Source organism: Neodiprion lecontei, chromosome 4 (assembly GCF_021901455.1).
Source record: "Neodiprion lecontei isolate iyNeoLeco1 chromosome 4, iyNeoLeco1.1, whole genome shotgun sequence".
In the NCBI taxonomy this organism is placed as follows: Eukaryota; Metazoa; Arthropoda; class Insecta; order Hymenoptera; family Diprionidae; genus Neodiprion; species Neodiprion lecontei.
The window spans coordinates 14,933,804-14,954,728 of NC_060263.1; the positions used below are offsets into that span (position 1 = coordinate 14,933,804).

Genomic DNA, 20,925 nt, shown 5'->3' on the forward strand with positions numbered 1-20,925 from the left:
TGGAAGTTGGCAGGTAATTTTTTCGATTTACTTTTTTCGGGCAATTTCGCCAGAACTAGTACTAAAATGTATCAGGAACTATAGAACTCGGTTGCATGCGAAGAGAACTCCGTTGTATTTTTCATTTGCTGACAATTGATATGCTGATCTCACGTACATTAAAGGGACTGCGTTGGCTCACGCGTGCATTTTTGTTTTTTTTTAATACTAGGTGCGAGACTCTAGTCGAGTCTCTTGATATAGGTTAACACACCGGAATTTCTCCGTTGTTTAGTTCCATTCTTGGATTTTGATTCATGAGATTCACTTATTGAACATGCAAGAAAAAATGCGACAAAATACTGTAAGTGCTATTCTTATTCGTGCAGATATCTTCGCGTCAATATATTTTTTATGTAATTTGGTTTTTATTTGGTTACATATTTCGATTTACATATTGCATTTACAACTTGCTCGTTCTTAATACATAATTACATCAGGTAGCCGTAAACTGCGATGCCACATAATCCTAATACTATTATTAATTGAGGAACTGATTGCACTGCGGCAGAACCGAACTGGAACAGCGTGAAACCTAGAACAGATTTGAAGCATGCGTTTTTGAATGAGAACATTTTCTAACACCAGCATTATTCAAACATTGTGAATTCTAATTTTCAGTAATTACTCTTGTCGTTCGGGTCCCGAATTCCACATTGGCGATATCCAAGAGCCTTGCGTCTCTTTGTCGGAACGAAACCTGGTATCGCTAGACTTGGTGCCGCCAGTTTTCCAGTCGACATGAGCTTGCTGAAATCCAGGTCAAGTTGATTGGAAATCGGTCCTGAAGAAAAAATCCATTTAGTTGCGGTATAGTTTTTGCGAAAAACTTGACGCGAGAATCCTTTTACCCTTGAAGTGCATCAGAAATTGGATGCATCCTCCGCTGTGTAGGGTTTTAGTCTTCCTGCTGTCCACCGAAAGCATCCATTCTGGAATCCCCATAACTTCCCTTACATCCTCTATGAACTGCGCTCTGAGAGTATAAAAAAAATCATCGTTCGATACATGGCACTTAATTAAAACCCCAAGTGGGAGCCAATTAGCCATTTTCGAATCACGTATACTCACACAACGAATCTCGGCGGTTTCCTTATGTTGACGTACTTGACGATGTCGTTGTCGGGCTCGATATTCGCACAGGCGAATCTGTCGCTGCCGAAGTTTTTGTCCATTATTACGATTGACCTTCCCATTGCGGTTACGACGCCTTCTAGGGGGAAATTCGGGTCCGTGAAAACCTGACGGTCTAGGCCGATGTCGATGGGTCCTATCCTCGCCGAAATGTCTCCAACGTGGCAGCGCAGCGGTAAATCATGCCCGCACTCTTGTCTGTAGAGGTCTTCCTGTAATTGATTAAAAATCTCAAATTGAGACAACGATCTAGATTCGGTACGACAATTAGTTACAGTTCACTGACTTACATTCAACGGATCTGCGAGCTGCGTGAAGTAAGGATTCCATACGTAACCACCAGCTACGCATCTCGTTGCTGGTACTTTGACAGTCGCATCGACGCCTACAGGGTTCACGAATATTGCCCAGTTGTGATTTCTTGTCTGAATTGAAGAATAAATATTAGCAATTGGCAAAAATTTCCTTGGGATGGTTGATGTGTTTGTGATCTTTATCGTGCAGAGTGATAGGTAGTAGACTCACCACGTTACGATCGTGTTTCCCAGGATGACGAAGATTAACTTCTATAATCGTTTCGCTTTTACTGTTATCTCTGTACACCAGCTGGCTCTGCAGAAATTAAAATTCAACATGATCATTGCCTGATAAGATGATTATTATTCGTTGTTCGATAATTCGATTTGGTTTGTCGAACATTGGTCATGTATAATGACGATTTAGAGGATGAATTCCTACCATTCTGATATATCCGTAGGCGAACCCCTGCGGATGATGGAATGAGGCGATAGCTCTCAATTCTCTGGCTTCGGAAGGCGAATATCCTCTTTCGATTGTGGAGCAGGCCCATCTGCAATTTGAGATCGAACAATGAAAGACACTCTGGCGTTGAGAGTTATAACTCTGAGAAATCATCTTTCCGTCGAGAACGTCTCCTTGTTTTTGAAAATTGTTATGACAATTACCTAAAGTTATTTTCCTTTTTGTGTATAACGATGCTTCGTCCCAAGATGCTATCGGGTCCGAATAGCGGAAGCAATGAATCGTTGTAGACAGCGTTGTACCTCTTTCGATTATCTAACGTGCCAAATTTTCCACTCAAATCGCCTATCTCGTACTGATCTGCAGTTCCTTCGGCAGGCGGAGGCAGTTGGCTGGCGTTAATTTTTAGAGGATTCCACTGACCGTACAGCGTAGTAGCTTCACAGGGAAATTCCAAGTCGATTTCCACCGGTGTCTGTCGAGAAAGAGAGTTTGGTTTCGGAAGATGAAGCTGTAGAAATTTCAATATCATAAACGAGTCAATTTCCTTTTCACTTTTACCATGTGAATGTGGTACTCGCTCATCTGGCCGGCCAGTCCTTCTAGGCTGACCTCAACGTCAGTTACATCGTATTCCGTTTGCTGTATAAATTCTAACTTTCCTTTCGCTGGTGTTACTTCATTGTTACCAAACCAGTCTTTGACTACAGCTTTTCGTCTGTAGACCGCGCTGATTCTAGTAATAGTACAAAAAGGACAAGTTCGATAGTGTACTTTGACTTACTAAATACGGGAATGCAATTTTGAATACTCACATCGAACAAGCCAATCTTTCTCCCCGAGCAACAGGTCCGTGATCGTCGTAAATCACCAAACTCTTTCCCAGAATGCTCGGCGATCCCGTCAGAGGTAGCATTGGATCGGTAAATAATTTTCGAGTAAATTTTGGTCCGAACTTCTTTCGTCCAGCAATTTGAAGCGTATCGTGTCGCGACATGTCGCCCAGACGACAGAGCGTTACTTGGCTCCCTGAACACCATTCCGGATGATCGGGGTCCCAATAAACCTAGAAGCGGTAAGGGAAATCGGTTAGCCTAACGAGTGTTCTTCTTTTACTTGTGTTTATGTAAATAATCTTCACAGCAGTATTAAACCTCTTGTCTCAATTCAGTGTGTAAATTCAATAGTAATTGGAACGTACCTTGTGCGGATTGTAAGGACTGCCTGCGCTCAAACATCGCGCTGTCCAGTTGTAGTAATCTTTTCCCGGAGGATGTTCGTGCACCATCCATCTGTAAGATTTGTGAAATAATTGGATAATTTGCGGTTCATATTTCTCGTTGGAAGAAAAAAAATTGGAAAATTCAATAATGAATCGTCACCTGTGACCGGCTGAATTGTTGAGCGAACTACCGTCCGCGTGTACCAAATTTTCAACTATTACCGTCGTGTCCATTAGAGAGTCGTGCTTCGGTTGTCGGAATATTATCCTCCCAACGATCGGATATCTGAATACAACTTCGGCGGTGAAAATTTGAACCTGTCCAGCGTTTTTGGGCAGGTGATGCATCAGGTTGCCGCATACCCACGGAAATACTCCGGTATTGTCCGTTTCGTTGTACCTATGCATTGATTCCTCAAACGGTTTAGTGGGTTCAAAAAACAAAAAACAGAGAAAAAAAATTCCAGTTTCTTTTTGTTTCTTATACTACTAATCAATTCACTCACTTGTGGAGGACCAGCGATCTGTGCACGACACTGTACATCCCAGACAGAGGTAGATATGTGTCCCAGTAAACTCCGCTCAATTCGGCGCTATTAGCGACAATGTTGTGGTAAGAGCCTTCTTTTCGTCCTTGAAGTTTACCAGAAATATCACCAACTGCATACTGATCTTGGGTTCCCAATCCTACGGTTTTGCAATTTTTAATTAGATATAGAACGTTTGGTTGAGTTTTGCTTGTACAAACACGTAGATAGTCAATAGTTCTTTTTGTGGCAAGTGCGCATAAAATATGCATTTCTTGACGAGTGCGCAAGGTGGCGACAGACGGGGAAAACCGGGAAAACCGGGAAAAATGAGAATAGTCAGGGAACTTCGTCTTTCGGGAAACGTCAGGAAATTATGATGGACCATAGGAACAAACGTACTTTTCTTACAAATCGTTTTCAAACTTGAGTTACGCTTCGTAAATTTAGTCAAACTAACTTTCGGAAATGGTATTGTTCAATACTTAATTATTTGTGTGAAACGAAGTAGTACTATTTGTTTTTGAGATCCAAATTTATATATTCAAGGTGCACAACTTCTGGAGCTTTCGGTCATAAAAGTTGTGTAATCGTAATCTTCGTGGGGAAATGTCAGGGGATTTCCCATGAACGAAATTGTCGCCACCCTGATGCGAAACTCCTACGGGACAAGAATTTCCTATCTGCGCACATGCCACAAATCATATTTTCGGTGTTGCCTCCTGTCGAAACGGAGAATGTTATGTAGATTTTATAAGCACTAGTGCTCGTAAAAACTACGAAGTAGTCGAGTTGTTGACGGCGGTAGCGCAGAAAGTATATTTTTAGGTTTTTACCTGCCGGTGGTGTGTTGGCGTTGTGAATTTTCAACGGGTCGAACACGCTGTCCGTTGACAGACAGGGGTTTTCACCTCTGACAAGATTTCCGACCGGCTGTTGCGGTAAGTTGTGTATTTTGTATGAGGCTATCTTAGTTGCGTATCTCAGCCTCGTTGCTAGATCGTTAACTGGTGATAAGGATACGTTCACCCATGTCGGATTGAAAGGAGATTCCTGGACTAACGTCACCTGACCTTTGATACCGTTCGAGTTTATCAAGGCTCTAGAAAATTTGATTGTTGCAGAACATAAGGATATCACAAAACACGACATAAAGATGTGAGAATAATTGCGGCGTAATCATAGGAATGGGCACAACTCACTTGGCGGTGATTTGTCTGCGATGTCTGATCTTGGCACACGCCAAAAACGAATCGTCGTGTGTCGGGTGAAATATCACGACGTACAGGAGTCGGTGAGGCCCCAGTAAATCGGTAGGCAATAGAGCCAGCTCGGGGTCTCGATAAGCAGTTTTCAATTTCTTCTGGTAATCCGTGGCCACCTTAACTTTTCCCAAACGGGAATCAACGTCTCCGATAGATTTTCCAGGTTCAGAATTTTTCGGGTCAAACACAGTCTGCAGAATATTACAGTTGTCGACTCCGTTATCTATATCATTGAACGTAACGGGAAGAAAGACATTAGAATTGAAAATTTGGCGGATCGATTTGATCGAAGTTATTATACCTATAGCCGCTGATTTGAAGTACGACTCAAATTTACCTTTCTCAGAATCGAATATGTCGGTGACGTATATCTTCCATTGATGTTCGGTGAAGTCTTGAGGCACGGTTTTGTGCTTGGAAACGTGATGAAGGTCCGTGTAAATTATCGTATCGGTCGAATTGTCCCCGGGATGACCGCCCAGCCATCTGAACCATATGCTGCCGGCGACTGGCCCGAGGAAACGAGCTTCGGCCAATTTTTCTTCGTTTCTATCCGATACCTGTAAACGAAGAAATTTCATCGTCGTTCAATAGTTCATATCCTTCGCCCTCGAATCAGGCCTAACTTATACTTACCGTTATGGAAGCGCAAATCACTCTCGAGCTTAATATGTCTTGCAAAAATAAACCCTTGCCCCATAGACCCTTTATCCCGGTCAAACTCAGCTCTGGTACTTCTATCACCGCCGTCTCGTTTCCCGGCATATCCAGCGGTCCGAGGATCTCCGTCAGGTCGACGACCCTGGAGGATGATGTCGATATTCGAAAAGAGAAGCAATTAGAACTCGCGGGAATTCATGATTTGTTTATCGCAAGTTTCGTTCCGATGCTCTGTTTGTACTATCCTATGTCAATTTTGCGTTATATCATGGTGTGTATTTTTTTTTCTCTTTACGTTTCTCCCATATGTCGTGGATCGCATCTTCCATCGACCAGCGTGTAATCCACCGGGAATCTTGTCACAGACCAGAGCCATTGTTGATCCGGGTATTGGAGGGTTGTTTGAAGGGCCAGACGTATTCTAACCGCGTTTTTAGCCGCTGGTTCGAACCGGATCTCACCGTGAAGACCTCCCGACGATACGTAGGCTGCCAATCTCAAACCATTCACTGTTGTCGCTGTGAAGTATTTTAAGAAAAATCAAATAAAGGGGTCGAGAAAATCATTTTCCTCTTTTTTATAACTCGATAATTTATTGTAATTACCGTTAGAATATAGCGTAATTGGCTTTGATTGATTTGCTTCGACTATAGTCTACGAGATTTCAATTCACTTTGACAAAATTTATTGTCCTGAAGTGATTTTCCGTAGGTCTATGTGAGCCATTCCACATTAACTCGGTAAACGGTTGACCATTACATTTTTTAATTGCATCAAGGATTTTTCTAATATTGGTATAACCGTGAAAATCTTCAAATAATGTGTTAAAATTTTTTCAATCACGCCGTATGCATTTTTAAACCCATTTCAAAGATACTCGAATTGATTGTTATGAACTAAAGAAAAATATCCGGTCATCGCCATAAAATATGTTCACGTAAGGTTCAGAGTGAAAGGACGTTCCTTTCAATTTTTTTCATTCCTGTTTATTTTTCTAATCGTTTTTTCTATTTTTATACTTGTTCAAAATCTATGATGAAATTTTGAAAAAAATCGTAAGTGTATTAGCACTAGAATAAAAAATTTTAAAAAAGCAGTATTCAAATCGGAGATGCAGTATGTATTATATTATAATAGATTTGAAGCAGGTCTGAAAATGGAAAGAACTACCCAAATAATGGAAAACATTATAACATAAATAGCAAAAAAGCGTCTTGTTACTTTAAACCTTGCGTGAAAATGTCTCACCTATTTGAAAATCGGAATGTTTTGTTTCTTGGTTAATAAAAGTTAATTTAAGTGTTTTTGAGATGGACTTAAATATTTATAGGGTAAACGCGGGTGATTAAAAAAATTTGAAATAATGTTTGCAAGGTTTTTAAGAATCCCATTATCACGTGAAAAATCCTTCGTAAAATTAATATCATAGAAAACAAAGAGTAAGGATAGACGACCTGATAACGAGATATTGGGGTGATCAATTAATTGGTGAACCTCCTTTTAACTGTCAAAGAAGACATAAAGGAAATATTGACCTAGTTTATAATAAACAGACCGTCTACCCTCACGGAAAAAAACCCCAACTTATAGATGATGCTAAATTCCTATAGAAAAAGAAATTGTGGATATGAATTTAAACCCAAATTGAGGTTTTTTTTCCATGAGGGTGTGTATTACGATAAAACTAACAATAAGACGATATACTTTGATCGTTATGTTGATAGCGTGCCTTCAGATAAAAAGTTGATACCGTTCTGTGACGAAATCAATCTGACACAATCATCGAAGTAGTTAATAGTGTGAAATATGTGGGACTACCAAGAGAATCTGACACGCTACTTCAATAATCTGAGAGATAATCTTTAAAAAAATCTGTCAGTGATTTGAGTCAAGGCTTTCTTTGTGTCCGTTTTGAGTCATGTAATATCAATCTGTGGAGGAACTTACGAGAAATTTATAATACCACTTGAGATTCTAAACGAAAGAATCATCAAAACTATATTAACGAAACCAACACATACGGAAAGGGTCCTGATATATACAAGGTTCTAGTTATCTTCAATATCAGGCAGGCTTATTACTTGAGCGCCATGAAATATATACATAATTGCCGAAAGGCTAATTAAATTCAAAATACATAACAAAGATGCGTGAAAGAGTTATGAGTTTATGGTTGGAGTGCCTATTGTTAAGACTATGTTAGGTAGAACCAACATTGAGTTTCTGGGTACTACAATTTTCAATAAAATGAAAATCATACTCAGACATGTCTTCCACATAGAGGTACATCTACTGCCTGTATGTACCCTTGGTACATGATTGGTTACAATAAGGGGGAATAAACATCTATGACATCATAGTTCGGAGATAATTACGGTTAGTATACTTGTGAGATTGACATCTGGCTCAATATAAAAAAAATTTAATTTGATTTTGTACTTTTGGTGTGCAATTGTAAATTTGTTAATTTATTTTAACTTGTGTTACTATGAAATTTTATCTTATTTACAGTGTTACGAAAATATGTTTCATACCTGTTTGTATACTTATTTGAAACCAAGGGTCCATGTGCAAATCGCGCGTACAAATTAATTATTGCTTAACTATAATCTTGCCGCGACGATAGTTTCGCCTGGGTACCACGATACTTTGAAAAGCGTTACATCTTACATGTTTTTCTGTTGCATTATTGAGTCGTAACATAATGGACGTTCAATAATAATACATTATTTTATATATATTAAAAAAATGCCTACTGAGTTGGCGTCGAATGCCTGATGTATTTTGAAATAAGCGCTGACACATTGCGGTGACTTCAATGATTATACAAGACATGTCGCCTGCCTGCGTAAAACAGATTCTGATTCACAATTATACATCCATAGACAGAAATTGTGAAAGGCAAAACTTTCCTTTAACATTATTGAATAACTTTATTAATTTGAGCCTACAATGTTTCATAAACTTGTATTTGTCACGTCGATTTTCACTTATTTCTAGTCCCTATTTACACGCGACTTTCTACCGAACTGGATACTTATCACTGTACTGCACACATTCACACATTATTCTTATAAGGTCAAAAAGACCGCGCGAGTTGCAGGATGCGTTTCGTATGTTATAGAAAGTCCATGAAAATACGTAGTAAAATTCCGTGTAATATAATGAAACTCACCGTGAACGATTAAAACGATGAACCACCACATTATCATTCAACAACGAGAATCGAACGATGGACGCGGATTAAACTTTCCCATTACATGTGTAAAGAACAATCTCAAAGTTTTCCGAAATATTCTTATTATTGTCCACGAGTACACAATTGTTGTTCTCTAGATGTTCTCTTTACTTCCAAAGGCCAACAACGATTTCAAGATTATACTACAGCTTGTATCCGCATTCGTTAACTGTGTATAATAAATCCACGCGGTGAATAGAACGTTGCACTTTCGCCTCGGAGTGATCGCTGGGTACCAGCTCTTGACTTTCAGTCCCCTCCCCCAACCCCCCGTTATGGTGGGGGGCGATGACGTGGGTATCTAGGACCTCGAATCATGGTGCTTCGCCTCGGTATTTATTGTACATTGCAATCGAAATCTCAGCCACTTTTTGTGCGTTGGAGTTTATTGTTCAGGGTGATCGATGCACCTTTTCCAAAACATGGATGTCGATCGAATCTTCAACAAAAATTCTGATAAACTGGTACAAATTGGCGAATTTCAGATGATTTTAAGGGAATTTAAATACTGATCAAATTTTTACGACTCTTAAAAGATTTGCGACAATTCAATCGGTGCGATAGATTATATGTATAGGTTGAGATTAAGATTGAACGTTTAAAAAATTTTTTTTTTTAACCAACGAATTTTCTTGTCACGATCACTTTGTTGGTACGCGTCTTTATACAATCGATCAATTCATCGTTCGTCCACGTTGATATCTAAGTTTTAGGATTTTTTACTCTTGAGGGAAAGAATACAAAAAAGTTTCTGGGGAATTTCTGGATTTTCAATGCCGTCATGTAGTACACCCGTCATCTCCATGCTGCATCACTTTGATCACTTTGTAGCTATTCGTATGCAACTTGTGACGCATTCGTGATCACCCGGTTGCGGTTGAATGGGCGATCTAATTCGATTGATATATGACCGGTGGCAATTATTTATACAACTTGATTGACACCGTTGACGGTAAGTAAAACGAGAGATAAAACGTAGCAACGGTTCCCTGATTCATATTTAATTGTAATCAGGAGTACAAAATATCTTTTTGCTTACTCTTCCTCTTATATTACCATTTTTTTTTTTTCTGTAGATTAAATATTCAGTCGTACTTCGATTGTAAATATGTATGTCTCATCGGGGAGAACGTAGTATATAAATTATACAAATAGATTCAATTGGTTTGAAATCAATTCAATTATACACTTATACATATGTATATCGGAGAAGCTGAGATTATATTCAAATCAATCAATACGCTGTGTATAAAGGCCTGTTCGAATTGGAAAAGTACTAATCGTTGTACTTATAACATTGATTTTCTCTCGTTATTTCAAAGAAGAATTGAAATTCAATGGGAAAGAAGGATTAACCTTCTCATGCATAGTGGTATACTTACCACCTCCTTATCCTCACTATTTCTTTTTTTCTACCCGTCCAATTATTATGAAAATGGGTATGCGAGGGTTTTTGAGGTCGCTGATCACCAATTCACGATCAGATTTCCGGAATTTAAGATTTACGCGGACAAAAATTCGAAAAAAGCCTTAGTATTAGCTAAAAATGGATGTATCTGGGTTTTCGAGATCGCTGATCACGATTTTATCATTATATTTCTGAACTCGAAAGTACAACCCAAACTGGCGTTGAAAAATTTAAATATCGTTGGATTTAGCCGAAGCACCGTGGACCTCTTGCAAGTAGACTATCAGACCGGAATACAAACGAATTTGGTCGATTATTATATATTTTGTTGAGAGACCTCCCCTGTGTACAAGGTTAAAGTGGTTCGGTGGAATAATCTTTTATTTCCGAGAAAAACAGCCGAGAAATCTTACGATTCTTCAGTCACCGAGCGCAGGCTAGTGCGTAAATTATTGATTCACGTTCATTTGCTTTGCAAAATAATTACAAAATATTCATTATTCCTGACTCAACCATAATGTTAACTTTTTTGACCTGAAAAGCGGGACGACAGTAACATATTATACCCTAGAGATGATATTGCACTTTATTTATTTCCCTTACTTTATTCCTTTGTTACATAATATACTATTTTCACGCTTACAAATAGTTGATGACGAATTTTGGGATCACCAACCTCAAAATATCTGGTACATGCATTATTAGCTAATTCCAAGGCTTTTTTCGTACTTCCGTTCACCTTATTGGATCCGCCATTTTGAATCGAGTTCAGATTCGAAATCAGTGACCCGAAAAGCCCATATATGCAATATTTCAAGTGAATCGCATGTAAGGAAAATTGTATGCACGAAAGGGATAAATTAAATTTTTACTTTCTACTTTCATTCTTTCTCTCTTAATTTGTCACATTCTCCAAGAAAGTGGTTGCATGTTCCTTTAGATAGTATAGGTATAAAATGAGATATACGAGGGTCGAAGGGCAGACCGAGTTGGTCGCCTGTAAAATGCTTGCCACGTAGATTTGATTCCCCACCCACTCTTTTCCATGTTGCTGCTGCTGCAGGTTTTTCCCGCCAGCTCGAGGAAATGAAATTTTTACTTTAACAATTTCAAATCGGAAGCAAAACCGTGCGACGTTCTCTTCTGAATATTTAGCGCCGCGCGGATTCCATGTAATGTAATGTCTTGGACTCTCAAACTTCGCTGCATTTTGGTGATGCCTATAGTACGTACATTCAGTCTTTTCAAAATGTAATATTGATAATAAAAATAATTATAACAATACCTGTTTCTTGATCGCTGGATATGAAAGAAAGAAACAAAAGTAATATCGACAAAAAGTTTTAATATTTCCCTTCGAATTATTCAGATTTATAAGGGTATCGGTGAAATTCTGATGAGAGTTATGTAGGTATATAAAAAGTTCGCTGCGGCCCAGGCTGTACGAAGCTCGAAATGTGATAATCTCTCTCTGTGTGTGTGTGTGTGTGCGCGCGCGCTTTTTGTATACTTGTATATATACAGTATGTACGAAGTGTATATAATGTAAGGTGCGATAACGAGTATATAATTTGAACTTATAATTGTGTTAACTGTATATAATAATTTACGGACGGGGCGAAAGAGGAACTCGAGCGTTACGAGTGAATTAAATTCGGTAGAAAATGATTCGAAGATTCAAATTTTCCGTGGGTAGGACGCGAAAATTGAATCTCGTTACAGGGGGAAATAATGTATAGGTATATATTATACATATACATATATAATGTACCGTCTACCTGTGATAAACCGATAGTTGAAGTATAAGAATATGAACTAGATTTTTTCCTTCATGCCAAATATCGATGGGTCCCAATAAAAACGAGCCAACTTGCCGAGCTGGTTAGAAAAGAGCCAATTTTCCTGGCTCGATAGAAAATCGGAATGTAGGTTCACAGCATGAATTATAGTCATTGGAACCCGATACAGAGAAATCCGGGACCATACGACCACGTTAGTTCAAAATCAAAATTCAAAGACATTTGTTTCTTCCTAATCAATCATCTCTGAACAATTTCGGCCTGTTTTATTAATCCTCGAGGATATAAAAATGGCTGCCATAGGCAGCTGGGTGCCTGTGTCACTCGTATAATAATTCTCTTATCTGATTAATTGATCTAGTGATACTTTTGGTTTGTTAACCATAACACAATTGGTTCCTGTGATTGCATACCACAAGGGATATATTAGTTCTGTGAATTGGGGCTGGTTAGGCCTCTTAACCGTAGGACCCTATACATGGGTACCCTAACGCCACATAATTCGTACGGCCTGCGAAAATCATTTTTCTTACTTTATCCAATCGAATTTTTCACGGTGAAAAATTCATATTAGGTTTTTCTTGCATATACTGTTCTATTATTCAGTCTTTTAGCTTTCGAGTGAGAAAAAACCCTTTTACGACGAACAGTCCTTTTGCAGCGTTGATTTGAAGTTCTGGGATGCGAGTAACCCTTGTGTAGGTTATTTGTTTCGTACAGATAGTGTTGGATCCAAGGGTTAATCTTAACAAGTGCTCGATGTAGCATCAAACTTAGGAAGTGGTCTATGCGCGTGACCCCTCAAATTTCCAACTATGGCGGATCCGTGACAGGCCTGGATTAACCGTAAGGCTATAGAAAGCTATAGCCTTAGACCCTCGAAATTTACAGCCCTTCAAATTTCAGAATCACATTTTTCGAAACAGTACCTAGATTTTAAAAAAATTCGGGGACATCCGATTTCGAATAATTTACTGCATGAAGTTCGAGAACTTTGTACAGATGTGGAGAGAATATCGTGAACGACTAATTTTTTTCCTAGTCGATTACCTTGGCAATGCAGATTCAGCCCATACCGGTCGGCCGGATTAACTGCAGGCTGATTGTGAGTCTGCATTGATAACGTAATCGACTTGAGAAAAAGTCAGCCGTTCGCGATATTTTATCCAAATGTGTACGTGTAGAAACAGAACGTTTACTCAAACCATAGCTCGATTAACACAAATTCAGACTACACAGGCCTCAAGCTGGGAAGACAAACTTTGGAATTCAAGAAACGTAAAAGATAATTTCATAAGAGAAATATTATAATACAGATGTTTTTCTCAGCCTCAGTCAATTTAATTTTCTTTCACCGCTTTTTAAATTTAACCTATTCGACCATCTTGCAAGACTGATATTCGGCCTTTTTTGGTACTTTAGCCTGAGGCATCGTGCCCCTTTAATCCGGTCCTGATGGCGAATAATCATTGGTTCTCCAGCAAAAAAACAAAGATGGGAATCTTGATATCAGCATTAGATCGTAATGTACAGCATGTGAAGCATATTTCCATAAGAGTTGTGCTAAACGGGTGTCATTGAATAAGCCTGGCACTAGATAGAGATATGTGTGCTGCTCTAAAGGTAGTTATATCGCTGCCAAGAACAGCAAGTGAGCTCAGTCATTAGTAGATATTGGTGCTCAGCTTGACGGTTCTATGGCTCCCTTGTGGAAATTGCTCGATACTCATGTAGTCAAGAAACTTGAGTCGGTAGCCAACAATGTCGCTCTTATTGGTGAAAGGATCGATCGATAGTGTTGAAGAAAGGATTGGCGTGATTGAAGATAATCTCGAGGCAATGAACGAGGAGGTTACAAGCGAAGTTAATGAAAGAATTTGGCATGAAAAAAAAATAATCGCATATGAGTTTCCCGAGTTTATCGACAGCCGGCTGGTTACTCCATTCAATATCGATGATATTTCTGTCAAGAGACTGGGTAGCGTACAACCTAGGAAAACTCGGCCACTAAAAGTTTCTTCCAAAAATAGAGATTACGTTGATTCGATATTTTTTAATAAAAAATCCATAGCACATGGTAATCTTTGAATGGAAGGTGATCTCACAACCAAACAATCTGAATTCTACAAAAAATTGAGGGAGAACATCAAATCCAGAGTTGCCAATGGTGGCCATCTCTCTACATCGGATGGAAACTGACGATGAGTTCTTTTCATTGTTAAAAAGAAACCATCTCGTAAAGATGCTGGCTTTGATCAGAGTAGTTTCGAGCACGATAATGAATACAATAAAGCGTAGCTAGTTCACGTCGAAGATTGTCCGATTTTCGATTAAGAGTTAATATTTTAGATCACTACGACATTATAGTGCTAACTGAGACATAGGATGATGATAACTTCAGCAGTCGTGAACTTGGTTTGGACGAATTTAATATTGCTACACAGAGAGAAAAATCTGAGAAAAATTACTCTGCTGTTACTAATCGTGATGTAAAAGACACCTAATGCAGTTTTTATTGATGCATGTTACAAAAATTATGGGTTTTTATGAAAAAATTACTACCTTGCTTAGAAACTATGTATTTCGGCAGCACAAAGTTTTAAATGTGACGACGCATTTTTCTGATGCAGCACGGTAAAAACTGCATTAGGTGTCTTTTACATCACGATTATAGTAACAGCAGGGTAATTGTTCTCAGATTTTTCTCTCCGTGTGGGTGTGACAGGTAACTAAAAAGCGTGGTTGCAACTGACAGGGATCTGAACTACATCAATATTCCACTTACAGATAACTCGTACGAAAGTATACTACCTGTTAGAATGGTTGGGAAAAACGAGACTCCAATAATTCTATTGGTATATTTATTATATAGAAATACGTTAAGTTAATATTCGAATATTCGGGACAACACCTGACATTCGTGGCGCTTTGTCTGCGATCTTGTTTTCGACTCCCTTCGACTCTGTGTACAGAAAAACAACACTCTTGCTTATCACACACTCATTCGGTATTAGAATACATACGTGTAGGTCAGATTCGGTTTCCTCAATGTCAGTATACATTACAGAGTGTAGATATATGTGTGTACAATATAAATGTATAGTACATACATCAACACTACCGAAGGTGTATTCTAATGAATTTTTGCTACTCTGTGTATCGCACATAGCTCTTGACTTATCCGATTATGTTCTGAACTACATTGTTAGCACTCTAATTGCCCCTGTAATTTTGCATCTGGCATTGGATCCATAAACATTTTATTGGTTGGTGATTTTAACATTCCGGGTTTTAAGTGGTTACTCAAAGGTAACGAACATCATATGCTCAAGATTATCTGCTTTCGACTTTTGTTCAGTCTACAGCTTGAGACAACTTAATGGTGTTGGGAGTTCAAGGGGAATATTTGTAATCTACTTTTTTCCAACATTTTTAACATAGATTGTTATAATCGACTAGGTTATATATCTGATTGTGTTAAATTCCATTCAGCTCTTGAACTTGCATTTCCTGTTTTTTCTAATATGAAAATGGACTTACATGACATCATCTTCGGTTTTAAAAATGCAGATTATTGCGCCATTATGAATGATTTAATGAATTTCAATGTCTCATTACCTGATAACGCTGACGAATCAGCTTTGAATAGTTTTGTTAGTGATTTAAATAGATTTATTTTGGACATCATGCACAAACTTGTATCGAAAATCTGCATCTCACCCATTCACTTCCCTCAGTGATTCTCTGGTGAACTCAAGTCTGCAATTAACAATAAGAAAAAGATTTATAGACTGTATAAAATGTTTAAGTCTGATTGCTACTACGTATTGCTTAAAAATGAAAGAACTCGCTGTAAGAAACCAAGCAAACGTGATGAATCCATTTATATTAATTCAGTAGAAGACTCTTATAACTTTTTTACATATGTGAAAAATTACATATTCTCAGTACCATGTGGTACAATAGTGACAATGTAGATAATTTAAATGGCATTCTTGAGTTATTTGCTAAAAAGTTTAGCAGTGTTTACACGCGTAATGATCTATCCTCGAAGGAAGTTAACTTTGCCGATAGATAAGAACTTTAACTTTAATGATGGTTTTAGTCTAACTACCTCCAAGGAAGTTGAAATTTACAAAGTTATTGTAAACATCAACGTTAAATCAGTGCCGGATGCGGATAATATCCAACCTTTGCTTGTTAAGAACTTCTTCGCCCCCTGTTTTAACGAATGCCTTTGATAAATCACTAGAAATTGAGTCCTTTCCTGACAGCTGGAAACAATGTTTCATCACTCTGTTGTTTAAGAAGTGATTACACCTTACTTACGCAAATACTCGACATCGCAGCAACATGGCTTTCTTGGAAGCAGATCAACTCAAACGGATTCATCTGTCGGCCTCGATTACTTTAATGATTATATTTAACTTTGCTATACAGTTGATACTATCTACTTGGACCTTTCCACTGGGTTTGATACTGTCAATATTGACCTGCTATTAAGAAAACTTGATACGTTCGTTAAAGTCAATAATTGTATATCTAGTCCAATTCTAGTCACATCTGGTGTTGGTCGAGGCACTCATCTAGCCCCACCCTTTTTTCGACTTACATTACTGACCTATGCTCTGTGATTCATTACTGTTTTCTATTATTATTTGCGGATGCTGTCAAGTTGTTGAAGGTGATTAAAAGTCCGAGTGACAGAATTCTTTTCCAATACGACTTTAAGTCTACGGTTGATTAGTATACTTGTAACGGTTATTCCTGCAAAGTTAACAAGTGCTTCTGTATTACTTTCGGTAAGAAAATCATTAACTATGATCAAAGTGTCTATATGATTGTAGGATTCATGGATGTCATGGGTGTGTTTAGAATATATTTCGGTTTATTTAACGGTTGGTTATGAAAATGACAAATTGGGTATTTGCATGATTTTTATATTTCTTAAGTTTTGATGTTTTTCGATTCTATAAATTTTTTTAGAATTTTTGAAAAAAAAATATTTTGTTTTTGTTTATAAGTATTTAAATAATTTAATAAATAAAAAAAAGGCAATATTTAAATGAATAAGTAGCTCCATCTCGCGTATGTGACGTCACAATGCTGAATTTTTTTGAAATTTTTAGCGCCAAGTTCTCCTGTAAGCACGCCGTACGTGTAATCAGCTGTTGCTCTGTGTTGTGATTGATGAAAAGAACGTCTGATAGTGCTGTTTATTGTAAACTAAAGTTATTAAATTATTGATTATGTCATTAAAAAACGATTTTTGTTGGTATATAGTACCAACTTGTGAAAATACTCAAACTAATGCTTGCTTAACATTCTTAGTATAATAACATTGACGTGATCATAACCTCCACACAATTATCCGTGTGAGTTAAAAAAAAAAAACACCACACAAAAATTGATTTCTATTTTAATTATTTTCACCGAAGTCTGACATTAATTATACAATGTATCAAACTTAAAGTTTAAAAAACTTACTTAAAATTTTTTTAGCGCTAGAAAATATTGTACATTACTCTTTGTGGATTCAAATAAACGCGCCAGTAGCAGCACAATGACGTTAAACCAATCACATTCCGTTTTATGTCACGTGACTTTTATGTGATTTAGGACCACTTTTATTTATTAAATTATTTAAATATTTATAAACAAAAACAAAATATTTTTTTTTCAAAAATTCTAAAAAAATTTATAGAATCGAAATATAAAAATCATGCAAATACCCAATTCACGAAATTCGTTATGTATACATATAGCATTCAGTATCTCACGGGTGGTAACGTCTTTACGATCCGAGGCCCGCGGTCCGACTGCCGCTCGCGTCTCCCTCCCTCACGCTCCCGTAGCTCGGGCCTCAGGCACGTGGCCACAGGCCGGGGACCCACTCCCTCATGATTGCTGATCTATATCTTGAACAAGTCACGGAAATCAAAGATTTAGGTGTCTATTTTGATTGCAAACTTTTTTTCAAAAAACACGCAGATTATATCATTTCCAAAACTACTAAGAAACTGAACTTTATCAAATGGTTATCAAAAAATCTTCAGGAATATCAAAGCATTCAGACTCTTCTATTTTTCTTTGTTGCTATCCGAATTTGGTGTACTGTTCAAATTTATGGAGGCTGAATATTAATATTTTGCTCACGAAACTTGACTTAAAGTAAATCATCTGTTTTTTAGATTCGTCTTTTTCAAAATTGGTCGTGCAATGCACTATAGTGACCTTGACTATATCTTTATCGCTTCAACCCCAAGCCATCTTTACGTTCAGCTTTCGATAGACACAATTCGATTTTAGGTTTCAAACTCTTATCCATAATCTTGTTGACTGCCCCGAACTATTTTCTAAGTTAAATTTTTTTGTATTGTAACGTGGCGTTTCAGAGTCGCCCGTCACAAGGGTACACAACCGTTATTATTTCTAGTTTACGTGTCCTCAGCGGGGTACGCCAACCGAACTCGATACAAAATAGGCAATAACTACTTTTAACTAATTCTTTCTTTGTAAATTCTGTATTTCGCGCTTCGGCGCACGCTAATAAGGTACTTGGACGACAACGATCCCGACCACCGAGGGACTGATAGCAGATTGATAAAGCCATCGTTCCGAGGATCGACGCAGCCTTCCTGTCGGCAAGGACTAATCGTTTGGGTCACGGTCCACGGTTTAGCCTACCGTGTGACTGCATGATCTCGAGTATAGGCAGCCGGCTACTGCCTGTACAAAAGCCGGTGGAAGTGAACAATGAGACGTCACTCTCCACTCGGTAACTTTGACCGAGAGGCACCCTGTGTATGCCTCTGTCAAAGAAGTCCCCGATGATAGGCAACCTGGACAGTAAACTGAATCAGCTATTAAATCGTACGAGTTGGTGTCAATGACGAAATCACGAGCAGAACATTACGCCACATCTAGCGGTAATCTTCGAAAACGCGTAACCACACCGTAACCGATATTCGCCACAGGGGGATGGCCTATTTGCGGTGGGGGTCAACCAAACAATCAAAGGGAAGAAGAATCACCTCACGACAACGGCGAGATCGGCGAGCCGAACTCCGACCTCCGTCTATTCTACGCTTGACCCACCGAGCGAAAACTCAGAGTTATCCATCCATATTCTCTCGATTATTCTCCCGTTTTAAGCTACCGATCCTTTTCCTCTCATTCTTTCGTTACCTTATCTACCGTTTCTCCACACCCTCTATCGTTGCACTACCGTTAGCTTCATCCTTATTTCTGTAAATTTCCTGCCGTATTTCTAGTTTTCTCCCGTTTTTCTTTAAGTTTTATTTAAATTAAACTCAGTGTTGTGTGCCTGAGATCATGTAATAAGGTAAGGATTTTGCCTTTGTATTGTATCGTTACGAAGTTGCTCATAATTTCTATTCTTTTCTTATTCTATATATATATTTATCGACTTTGTGTGAATCATGGTCCACGGCTTAGAGTTGCGGTAAGCCGCCGTGTGACTGCATGATTTCGGTCATTAATATTGTATTTATCGTTTCTTGGCTGCATCGTGTGATGCCGATTTTGTAAATTGTTAATGAATGTCAATCTTTCGTACTGGTTAGAATCTATGGTGAATTCGTCGTATTATCTACCGAGCTATCGTTACTTCGTTTTCTACCGATTGCAATAAAGTTCTCACTCTCGTTTTTAATTAACAGAATTATAAGTTTCGTAGCGTCAGTTGCAACTTGGGTAAGATCACGTCGCCCAGTGACGTGTAGTTTTAAGTAAATTCTTGCATTATATCGCTTCTCCCGACCTACTCTCTTTTTTCTCTGTTAACTACCGTCTCTCGTTTCAAAGCTACCGTTTAATTCTATTCTACCGAAATGTTTGTGAACAATTATTGCTTACTTTATTAACTACCGCTGTCGATACCATTTCATTTGCTTGTCTCAACCCTGTAACCTTTTCGACAATATATGATCGATTGACCTGTTCATTTTTCCTGACTTGAGTTTATTCTTTATTTCATTATTTTCTTTAATTCTATAATTATCGTTAGTTGCCTTGAATACCACCACTCTACCAGTTCGTGTGAGTACCTGAGCCTAGCCAGCCATACAACATGTTCTCTAATTATTTTTCGTACGGTTTCATGTTATTATTATTGATTCATATTATTGTTTGAAAATCGACGCTAACGCGTCTGGCGTCCAACATAATTGATTTTGTTATAGTTTAATGTTCTGAATAAGTGGAGAATCGCGCCAAAGTGTCAACAGTAAGTCCTCATCTGAGGGTAACAGAATTTAGCGTTACAGTATATAGCCGTACTTTGAGAAACAATACTATTACTTTTATGTTAACTCTAATTCTGATTTTCGATTACCAGTGCATCGCATGTCGTTATTATGTAATAATAATCATGAATGGCTTGATTTTTACAATAAACGAGCTATTACTCAATCACTAATGTATTCAGAATCTCATTCAAACATGTTTGATATCTTGGCTTTTTTCTTATCCTTTTTTTGTATGTTAGCGTCTTATTAAATAAATACACTCGGGGACAATGAATCTGAGACGGCTAGTTTTTTACAGTAGACAGTTATGTTGGCAACACAGAGAAACCTACAGCGCCATAGTCGGCCGAGCGCGAAGCAAACTCAATCTCAATAAACATAACATAACCCATGACCGTCGAATTTAACCTTAAAATACCGCGGGGATAATGACTTGTTAGATTGACACGTATTATAAGGTTAGATTCGACGCTCACGGGTTATGTTATGTTTATTAAGATTGAATTTGTTTCGCGCTCGGCCGACTATGGCATTGTAGGTTTCTCTGTGTTGCCAACATAACTGTCTAGTGAAAAAAATTAGCTGTCTCAGATTCATTGTC

General features: G+C 38.1%; 2 protein-coding genes across 4 annotated transcripts in view; both read right to left on the bottom strand.

Moving 5' to 3' along the window:
• Positions 1-375: 375 nt before the first annotated feature.
• Positions 376-9,089, bottom strand: LOC107221403. Of its 2 annotated transcripts, XM_015660384.2 has the most exons (19): positions 8,785-9,084; positions 5,905-6,127; positions 5,586-5,751; positions 5,287-5,509; positions 4,887-5,172; positions 4,521-4,786; positions 3,664-3,844; positions 3,318-3,557; positions 3,137-3,227; positions 2,751-3,001; positions 2,497-2,671; positions 2,139-2,410; positions 1,912-2,023; positions 1,699-1,785; positions 1,464-1,598; positions 1,111-1,385; positions 891-1,015; positions 668-823; positions 376-574 (listed from the first exon to the last, which is right to left on the bottom strand). In XM_015660384.2, exons 1-19 carry the CDS (start codon positions 8,819-8,821, stop codon positions 471-473), a joined length of 3,405 nt encoding a protein of 1,134 aa, XP_015515870.2. In that variant the 5' UTR covers positions 8,822-9,084; the 3' UTR covers positions 376-470. The 2 variants fall into 2 exon arrangements, with proteins under 2 accessions (XP_015515870.2, XP_046592709.1); XM_046736753.1 differs by lacking the exon at positions 376-574 and having other exon boundaries at positions 682-823; positions 891-971; positions 8,785-9,089.
• Positions 6,075-20,925, bottom strand: part of LOC107225099 (octopamine receptor beta-1R-like) — a 62,750-nt gene continuing 47,899 nt past the window's right edge. The window contains exon 5 of one of the 2 annotated variants that reach the window (XR_006903768.1): positions 6,075-6,127. The gene's annotated coding sequence lies outside the window, so the exon portion shown is untranslated. Of the gene's footprint in view, positions 6,128-17,931; positions 17,973-20,925 lie in introns of those variants that run through there. The other variant, XM_046736757.1, reaches the window with a different exon arrangement.